General features: G+C 33.9%; 2 protein-coding genes across 3 annotated transcripts; both read right to left on the bottom strand.

Moving 5' to 3' along the window:
* Positions 1 to 263: 263 nt before the first annotated feature.
* LOC120173033 (dolichyl-diphosphooligosaccharide--protein glycosyltransferase subunit DAD1-like) lies at positions 264 to 1,623 on the bottom strand. Its single transcript, XM_039180330.1, has 5 exons — positions 1,485 to 1,623; positions 1,330 to 1,377; positions 828 to 915; positions 706 to 749; positions 264 to 447 (listed from the first exon to the last, which is right to left on the bottom strand). The coding sequence occupies exons 1-5, from the start codon at positions 1,572 to 1,574 to the stop codon at positions 364 to 366; spliced, it is 354 nt and encodes a 117-aa protein (XP_039036261.1). The 5' UTR covers positions 1,575 to 1,623; the 3' UTR covers positions 264 to 363.
* Positions 1,624 to 2,931: 1,308 nt separating this feature from the next.
* On the bottom strand, positions 2,932 to 5,302 carry LOC120173030. 2 transcript variants are annotated; one of them, XM_039180329.1, is made up of 5 exons: positions 5,190 to 5,302; positions 5,035 to 5,105; positions 4,219 to 4,805; positions 3,882 to 3,990; positions 2,932 to 3,252 (listed from the first exon to the last, which is right to left on the bottom strand). In XM_039180329.1, the coding sequence occupies exons 1-5, from the start codon at positions 5,262 to 5,264 to the stop codon at positions 3,213 to 3,215; spliced, it is 882 nt and encodes a 293-aa protein (XP_039036260.1). In that variant the 5' UTR covers positions 5,265 to 5,302; the 3' UTR covers positions 2,932 to 3,212. The 2 variants fall into 2 exon arrangements, with proteins under 2 accessions (XP_039036260.1, XP_039036259.1); XM_039180328.1 differs by having other exon boundaries at positions 2,945 to 3,252; positions 5,035 to 5,108.
* Between the last annotated feature and the right edge of the window lie 4,442 nt (positions 5,303 to 9,744).

The following is a 9,744-nucleotide window of genomic DNA, read 5'->3' on the forward strand; positions in this document are numbered from 1 at the left end:
GAATTCCTTTGCACAAATCTCTACCTTTCAAGAATGGGTTGCAGATGGCTAAAACATGCAAAATACCCATTTGTACTGATGCATAGCTGTTATGGGCAGCCTTACCATTGGAAAACGCCTTTTCTTACCAAATCTAATTTGCCTTATATGAAAGTCTGTGACGGAAAGGAATCAGAATGAGCAAATCGATACTCCAAAATCTTCTGTTTCCCATAAAATAAAAAATCTTACTACAATTTTGGATTAGGTGTGTACCATGCACAAAAGCAAAATGATAACCTATGAATTTCATTTCCTTTTATAATCACAAATCACCACCATAAACCGAGAAAACAGCAGCCCAGCAAACCTGGAGATACGATTTTATCCAAGGAAATTCATGATCACTAAATGGAGAACCAAGTTGCAAAGTACAAAATCTGCAAAAGCTCGCTCAGGTGGTAGATCCTGCAATTGTTACAAGCGTATTATCAAGTTGGGATTTAACAAGCAATCGAATGTTCACTGCTATATACATGCATGAATAAACCCTGTTCCCAGTCCCACAACTCAACCTTTGGGTGATGGAAAACAACTTCAAAGGAAAAAAAAGTTATTCCATGGGGTTGAATTGAACTCCACAATTTGAAATCCGATGGATATTAAGATGACATGATTTTCTTCCCCTGCCTACTGGAATGTAAGACAGAATTTGAAAAAGCTTACCTTGAATTCTTTGTTTTCTTTGTTCACTTGAATACGAAGACAAACTACATCCAATCGGAACCAAAATGGTGTTAGACGGTTTTTTTTTTCTTGCAAAGAGTGACAAAGTAAAGTGTGCTTACCAGCAAGAACAGCAGTCCCAACACAAGAAAGTACTCCAGAAAGAAATGAATTGAAAGGAAATGATCCCACAGTAGCCATGTAAACCACCTGTGGATCCTCAATGGAAGCCAAGAGTAAGGAATCGCCCAATTCAAATATGATGAAAAAATCTAAATGCATTGAGATAGAACCACTCAAAGAAAAGCTGGGGTTGTAAAATACACGACCTTACCCCAACAATTAAACAGTCGTCAAATGTTTTACATTCTATTGAAAGCTGATTTCATGGAATTTCAAAATGTTTGGCATGATATTATCAAACTCTAATTCATTCAATAAACACTAGCATTTCTAATTTCTTATTCTGATTATCTACTTATTACGTGCATTTCATGGAAGACTGCTACTACAATGGATGAAATATAATGCGAAAGGATATAATTATAAATCCCGCAAGAACAAATCCATGTATCTCAGTAGATCAAGGAAAGGAAACCGATTTCTGAAGATGAATGAAAGTACCTGTATCAGAGCGGTGAAGACTGCGAAACCCACATATAGATCAATGATCTGTACTTAGAAAACCACCACCACCACACCAAAAAAGAAAGAAAAAAAAGGTAATTAGAAAAAGTAATTGAGTGTGAAAGGGAAAGGAGAAAAAGGACGAGAGATACCTTGAGATTGACGGGAGTGGCAGCGTAAGCAGAACGAAGAGAATGGAAGAGAGCTTGAGCGTTGTCCTTGCTGGATTTTTCTCTCGCCATTTTTGCCCTAAATTCCCAATTGCCAAACTACTGACAACATCGAATCACCTCGCATAGTCAATAAATATACTCAATCAACCGTGAGATCCAATCTCGACCATTCATTCTTCTAATTTTATTTAATATATAGGCTTAGATAAAAAAACAAGTGTTCAAATTATAACATTTTTCAAATAGGTGTCTAAATAATTTTTAAAATGATCTCGGGACCTAACGTCACAAACGTTATCACTTTAAGTACTCATATCATTAATTATATAAATTTTCTCCGTTGAATGATACATGTCACAATTTGATAATATTGAAATTTATTTTTAAAAAATTATTATATTTATATAAAAAAACTCTAATATCTCTTGAATTACAAAATACTCCCAAATCTCTAAAATCCCCAAATTCTAACTTAACCCGCCACTGTTGCCCTTTCTGACCACGACCACAGCCGCAATGTGATCCCTCCTATCCTCTTAGTCATACGTCGTTGTAGTTGCCATCAATTAGACGTCAGAATCGCATGGAATCATGATTTTCATCCTAGAATTTGCGGGGTATAAAACATCAATTCATTGTAGATCGATCACGATTCATAGAGGTTTTGGTCACGGGGAGAGGTGAGATAGAATAGAGGTTTGTCGTCGACGAAGGGTGACGTAGTTTTAAAGGTAAAAATGAAGATTTTTATAGTTTTAGGGTTATTTCAAATTTTCTTTTTTCCAAAAAATATAATTTTATTTTTTTTTAATTTTAAAAAAAGTTTTTTAAAATTCTAAATTATATTACGTGTCACTTATCGAAAGAAATTAACATTGTTGACAGTACAAACACCTAAAATAATAATATTAAACACAGAGATTATTCAAAAAATAGTTTAAACACATATACATAAAAACGTTTTAGTTTGGAATAAGCCTAATATGTACTCCATTAATCGATTCGTGAAAGAGAAAAAGGATATTCAACCGTCTACTAGTCCTACTGCATATCATTACCTTAGTAAATTTCGACCATTAAAATTCAGTTATAATCTAGTAAAGAATTAAAGGTTTGAATACAGTATTAGCTACTAATGAAAGGTGATATATAATATTCTTATTGAAATATGTATAACTCTTAAATAATGATTTTTTTAATAATTGCATTTTAAGTGCTTTATAATTTAAATATTAATTAAGATTTTTTCCTCCCAATTTTTAAATTTAAATATTTAATAAATCCTTATTCTTTGATGTAAAATAATTTAGACCCTTCCTATATTCAATCCTCTTATATGTCCCTCTTCAACACAAATCAACAAAAATGGATGATAATTCTGATGGCTTTCCTAGTACTTTGAACAATGCTGAAAAAATCTACCAGAGTACAACAAGCAACACATAAGCAGTACAATCCGAAGTCTACAAAGTAACCAGATCATAAGCAGAGCAATGTTAATTGAAATATGCAGTCGTAATCGTAATCGGATAACTTCTGAATTTGTTGGAATATCCGAAATCTAACAATATCGGCCAGATTCCGTATATTGGCCATACATTCTCACATTCCTTTCTCACCATACTCGATAAACGGATTCCAATGCAAGATGTAGGATGACTAATATCCTGTAGCAACTTGTTTCCACATTGCATAAAAGGATGCATATCACTGCCTTTTCTCGGCAATACTCTGCTCCACAAGGTACCTGCATATCACCGTCAAACTTCCATGATTAGAGAGCTCAACACACAACTCTATCATTTGGTTTGGTATATGTGTTTAAAGGCACGCTTCCAAACATTTTCATTAATAGCAGAAGTTAACAAACTACAGTTACATCTGAGTAAGGCAGTGCAATGGCATATTCCGATGAAAGAAAGTAGTCAACATCCAACAGTCTAATTAATAAATTTCGTCAAAGAGATTACATCGGACTCGATACCTGATTCTTAGTGAATTATACCTGATTCTCAATTAGTAGAGCACAAGGTTCTTAACCTTGAGGTCGTGGGATCGAGTCCCACGAAGGACATTTCATAATTCGAAGGTCTCTTACGGAAGCTGCTCTCAACCTGGTGTTGGGGGCAGCCTACTATCTTACCTCCCTTTACCCCATACATATGGGAAAAAGGGACAGCCATTTAAACAAATTTAACAAACAAGTGTATGTATGCTTCATGCTTGTGTCTAGCATGTCAGCATTAGAATTGACAAATGGCTGGCTCAGACTGAAGATATAATTTTGCAGATGCTCATTCAACATCATCATTGGAAGAAAAAAATAAAGTGAAGTTTCTGACAATTTGAGAGAAGTAGAATTGTGGAATTACTTACTTTCCTGTGTAGAAACCCGCAGAATACCAGGCATTCAAAAGTTCAGTGAGGTTGGTTTCACAATTACCATGATTCGTTTCCGCTTCACCATCTTTCTTCTCCTTGTTCTCTGCACTCGATGCAAATATAAATTTATGAGAAATTGAATAAGCACATGAACATTTTGCTAAACAAAAACTTCACATTATCATACAACAATAAGGCACAGTGCGCTAATCGACTAGGGCTAAATTTATAAGCATTTCATTTCATTTCTAATAACATGTTACAATATACGCTTGACAGAACAAAACAAAAGCCTGACAAACATTTTAGGCACTTGGGAAAGCATATTTACCTTCATTTACATTTGAATTAATAGAAGCTTTTTTCGTCAAAGATGATATTGCTCTTTCTGCAGCACCCATAGCTGTTTTAACAATGTCAGAGTTTATGATCTCAGGTAAGTTTCCATGACTCGTTGAACCATTTCGATCTGTGCTTGTTTTACCAACAGATATCCCATCTAACGAACAGCAAGGATATGATGTGCATGGAGTCACCAAAGATTGACATACATACGGGCAACACGAACAGACAGAAGTGGACTGTGAAGCTTGACTTGTAGAAATGGGGTATTCTTGAGAAACACAGGAGGTACCCCGTTGTGCACCTGTGCTAGAACCCTCAGCCGAATATCGGTAATCCCAACTACCATATTGCTGAAGCTGCAGCAGAATAGTCTGCCTCTTCTCTTCAACCTCATAATATTGTCTGAGTAACTGGTTATAGTCTTGCGCACCTTGCAAATCGGAATAGCCGTAGGGTTCCGGAGTCTGTAACTTAACAGTGTGATTGTCTTTAACCGGTTCAAGATCCTTTGCCTTCTCCGTTTCTTTCCCAGTTATTACTCTGGCATTGTTGTTCTCTCCTGCATCCCCGTGTCTTCAAGAGCCAGCAAGAAAACAAATTTACCAAAAGATGAGCTTTAGATTAACATTACATTCGATCAGCGAGAGAAAGTACGTCATTCCGCAATCTAATATAATAACAGTATATTCCATTCAATAATAGTTTCAGCAAATTCCGCAGAAAAAATTACATTTAAGCAAATAACACATTATTACCCGTAAAAAACAGGAAAATGATAAAGAAAAGAAAAACAAAGGCTTACTTGGTTGCCTCATCACCGCTCTGATGAACAGAGACAGAGACGTCGGCCTCGCTCTTTTTCTTTCCATGCATCTTCTGCAGCAAAAATACAAATATCATCAACACAAAACCCTAAACCCCAAATAAAATTAGAGGTAAAGAAGAGAGGGGGGAAACCTTGTATTTGGACATGGCGTTGTCGAAGGCGTCGATGAGAGCGGAGTCGTCCCAAAGCTCACTTTCTTTGCCCATGTTTTCGATTATTTTTTTTTTCGTTCTAAGGGTTTCTGGAGCAGTGGAAGGAATGACTAAAACCCTTCTTCCATTGTGTTTCTTTTGGGCCTAAAGCCATAAACCCCCTTCGAATTAGTCCAAATGAGCACTGGGTTTTCAAAATTAAGTCCCAGTTTAGTCTTTTCAAATCGAAGTTTTTAATAATTTGAGATAATTCTAATATAAAATCTAAATTAAGTCCCAGTTTAGTCTTTTCAAATCGAAGTTTTTAATAATTTGAGATAATTCTAATATAAAATCTGTTTGGAATCATTTTTAATTAGGATTAACCATACAAATGATCATTTATGCTTGTGTTTTATACACTTTTGGTCACTGATTTAAAAATGTAAGATATGATCACTTTCGTTTTTATTTAATTAAGATATGATCACTTTTGTTTTTATTTAATTAAGATGTGATCATCACAGGTTAATTGTCGTTAACGATTAACAGACTGTGTGACATGATAGTTGGTATAATCACACATTTGACCTCTTTTATTTACATATTCTCTCAATTTAGCCATACTTATAAATAAATTTTAACATAAAATATATATTTTTAAATGAAAATGAAAATAAAATATTTTAAAATTAAGTAAATAATAAAATATATTAAATAAGTTAATATAAAAAAATAATTTTAAGTTAATATATATAAAAATTATGAATTTAAGTATTTATGCACTAAGATACAAAATATATACATCATGTTGTTTACTTTAAACCAAGCAATGATCTTTGATTAATGGTTGGATACATGATTAATTTCCTAAGTGACCAAGGTTTGAATCTTTTTTACCCCAATTTGCTTCCTTTTGTTTTCTTTCAACCAGAGGGAGACACATGTCACTCTTTGATTGATGGAAATAAATATATTAAATTAAAATAAAGTTAGTTCTCAAACCGAATGGTGACACGTGACATCATTTAATTATATGATTAAATTTATTTTAATATATTAAAAGTATGACTGAACTGAGTGAATATATAAATAACATTGACCAAATAAGTGATGATATCAAAATATTTAACCGTGTTAACAACAGTTAACTCGGAGTGACCACATCTTAATTAAATAAACACGAAAGTGACCATTGTCAGAATGGTCCTTAAGCTCAGGAACGCCACTAGACTAAAATTTTGAGAAAATTCGGGTTTTGCTACGAAAACAAGTTTGGAGTCGCCATCGACCTTTGGGTTAGACATATCGAACACCTAAAAATGTATTTTAAAATAATTTTAAGAAAAATCGTTTAAAAAGACAAAATTAGTCTACGTTTAACCATAAATTCATTTTTAAGGTTTCGAGAATAGGATATGCGCGGGGAAAGGTAAGCACCTCACAACGCCCAAAATTAATACTCTTCGATTATATGTTTTCTAAAATAAAGAAATTTTATAAATTTGAATTCAAAATTTAAGTTATCATCCTTTTATTTCTATATACTTTTAAAAAATTAATTTGCATAAAACTGAACCTGAAGACTTATTTTGAACCAAAGTGGAGGCTCATGGTCCCTATCGTAGTTTTTTGTTGTTTTGAAGTGTACGTGTTGCGTTGTTATCATATAATATAAATAATTGTTGCCTGGAGCTTGAAACCAAATCTTTCGATCTTCCAAGGAAAACAGTTAAGGTTTAGGTGCAGAGATGTGGTGTTTAACTACAGATGGAAGTTGAGGTGTTTCAAAATAAGCCAATCTACTTGAGAAACTGAACCTGGAAATGTCTTGAACCTGAAGGCATCAAAACTACAATGACAGGTGAACCGTGAAGAAGGGTGCTTTTATCAGATCACTTGTATATAGTTCCATAAACACTGTAATTTGCTATCTCAAATAAGGGTTTCAACTACGGACTATATGGTAAGACACAAGGTTCAAAATAGCGACTACATTTATCATAGGTGATTTAATGGTACATTCATTACAATCCACCTAGAAATATCCATGAACATGTATCATCCATGTAACTTATGCGTGAGAGAGGGATAGTGAAACAAAAAGATATGGTTAAAAAAAATGAAACAAAACGATAACTCGCATGAATCAAATAGTTTGTTTGGCGAAAGTTTCTAACAATTCTTTTGTAACAAGTGTAGTGTACCTGAAATCATATCACCTAATCGAACAGTGAGGGAGGAGGATGCATATGAATTAAATGTTGGTTCGTAATCATCTATAAGCACATCAAGGCCAAGTAAATATAGCTATAACACTATTATTAAATTTAGTGACTTAACTTATAGTCCAAATATGTCACTGAAGTTTATCAACTTAAGGACAGTAACAGGACGACGGGGACGTAGAGAAAATAGTCAAAATACCCAAAGAGCAACAGCGAGTTCCCGAGGCACTTTTTGGTTAAATGTAGATCGATGTTCCTTGAAGGAGTTGCATAGAGCCAGCTGACAATGACTCCCATGATTCCATAATATCCAGCCATTTCAGAGCCGGAACCTGCTGCTTTAAGCTAACAAGAAGTTTATCATCTTCTATATAACTGTTTAAGACGAGAACATAAACCTAAATGTGCAATGATCTTAAATGATAATGTTCTTTCATGCTCAGTGGCTCTGTGCCAATAACCATATTGCTTCAGCAACTTTGGGTTTCTAGACGTGAAAAGAGTGTGCTTTTGCAGAGAAATGAAGGGTTTTGATCGGCTTCTGCTCGCAATTGCACCAGCCATAGCTTACTTCATCTGCTCCAGTCCTCCGGGAAAGAGACACTAATGGGCTGAATCCAACAGATTGAAATTGGTTTGCCCTACTAAAAATGGGCATAATTTTCAACCCAAACATATCTTTGGATGTTCATGAACTTTCTAGTCTTTGAGGTTAAAACCTGGCCAAGACATAACCTATTGAGTTTAGCTTCTTACCGAAGTTGCAGCCATTGACCCATAAAAGAAAAGCTCCAAAGTTTGTTTTTGGATAATATAATCTTACACGTACTCCTACAGATATACCTCTGTTGGTCCAGAGTGAACTGCCAAGCAATACCGGCAAATATCAGTTACTATTTGTTTGAATATAATCCATTAATTTGTCATGTCAACCCACCCTCACCTTGCTTTAAATGACCCAGTCATCGTTCCCATCTCCTCAGCCTTAACACTGTTGTTTATTTTCTCAAAATAAAAATACTGTTGTTTAAACATGGCATATATGAACATGTATCATTAATGCAATTCCAAAATGCTACGACTTAATACTGTTTTGTATTTCCTACACTTTTTGACTTCGGCCTACGAGTATATATATATATATATATATCATCAGTTCACTGTCATGTTTGATAATATATATTTTTTGGAATATTCCTTTGGTGTCGGATATAAAATTATATGCTCGAATAAGCCTGGGAGGATACACATGATAAATTAAAGAATAAATCAAAACAACCTTAATTAAGAGTTCAGTGTATGTGGGACTGTAAACGAATCGAATGAGTTATATTCATGTTCGTTCGTTTAACTTTAACCGAACAAATAAACGGACACGAACATAAACGAACAAAAAAATTCTTGTTCGTGTTCGTTCATTAAGGAATGTAGCTTGTTCATGTTCATTTATTTAAATGATAAACAAACATAAATGAACGGATGTAAATAAACATAAACGAACGTAAACGGAACATAAATGAACAAAACAAACGTACATAAATAAACATAAACCACGACAATAAAAGTCAGATAAAATTCATTAGTATAAGTTGCAACTTCATAATTAATTTGTATTTAATTGTTTTGGACATTTTTTTATTTGTATTTAAAATTAATTGAATTTTAAAATATTAATGGGTATAAAATTAAATGGGTTTTAATAATTTAAATGAGTCTAGAGAGATTGGGCTAAACATAAATAAACTAAAATAAACGAAAGAACATAAATGAGCATAAACGAATGAGCATAAACGAATGAACATAAACAAACATATTATCGAACGTTCATGAACGTAAATGAACAAACGAGCCCTTTGTTCGTGTTCGTTCATTTAATTAAACACAAAATCTTGTTCATGTTCATTCGTTTAATAAATAAAAGAACATAAACGAACTTCCCGTCGAATGGTGCTGAACGTTTGGTTTGTTTACAGGCTAAGTGCTGATGAGTGTTCAAAATCGTTAATCTTTGCTTGTTATTTCTTCGATTTTGTGGAATTATTGCTGCTGAATTGGTCGTGTTATACTTATTTTTTTACAGGTCATTGCTTTCCAGAATTTGTGACAAAACTGGCGAATTCTGCATTTTTTATTATTATTTGGTCACGGCTAGAGACATGGACACGACTCTGGGCACGACGCGGTATGACGTGGTAGTTTCTAGAAGGTCTAGTCAGCGGCGGTTTCTAGAAGACTTCATCCGCACGCCTTCTGGAAGATTAACGTGTAGAGTTGCATTAGGAGACTAGTTTAAGTTTGAATTTAAATTTAAAAACAATTATCTTTTG

This window comes from Hibiscus syriacus, unplaced genomic scaffold (assembly GCF_006381635.1).
Source record: "Hibiscus syriacus cultivar Baekdansim isolate YM2019G1 unplaced genomic scaffold, ASM638163v2 tig00111941_pilon, whole genome shotgun sequence".
Lineage (NCBI taxonomy): Eukaryota > Viridiplantae > Streptophyta > Magnoliopsida > Malvales > Malvaceae > Hibiscus > Hibiscus syriacus.

Excerpts from the sequence above, each read along its gene's own strand:
- LOC120173030 (XM_039180328.1), bottom strand. The coding sequence starts at position 5,264 with ATGGGCAAAGAAAGTGAGCTTTGGGACGACTCCGCTCTCATCGACGCC. Across the intron at positions 4,806-5,034 it reads AGCGGTGATGAGGCAACCAA|ACACGGGGATGCAGGAGAGA; the intron begins GTAAGCCTTTGT and ends TGGCTCTTGAAG. Across the intron at positions 3,253-3,881 it reads GCGGGTTTCTACACAGGAAA|GTACCTTGTGGAGCAGAGTA; the intron begins GTAAGTAATTCC and ends GGTGATATGCAG.
- LOC120173033 (XM_039180330.1), bottom strand. The coding sequence starts at position 1,574 with ATGGCGAGAGAAAAATCCAGCAAGGACAACGCTCAAGCTCTCTTCCAT. Across the intron at positions 1,378-1,484 it reads CCACTCCCGTCAATCTCAAG|ATCATTGATCTATATGTGGG; the intron begins GTATCTCTCGTC and ends TTCTAAGTACAG. Across the intron at positions 448-705 it reads AAGAAAACAAAGAATTCAAG|GATCTACCACCTGAGCGAGC; the intron begins GTAAGCTTTTTC and ends TAACAATTGCAG.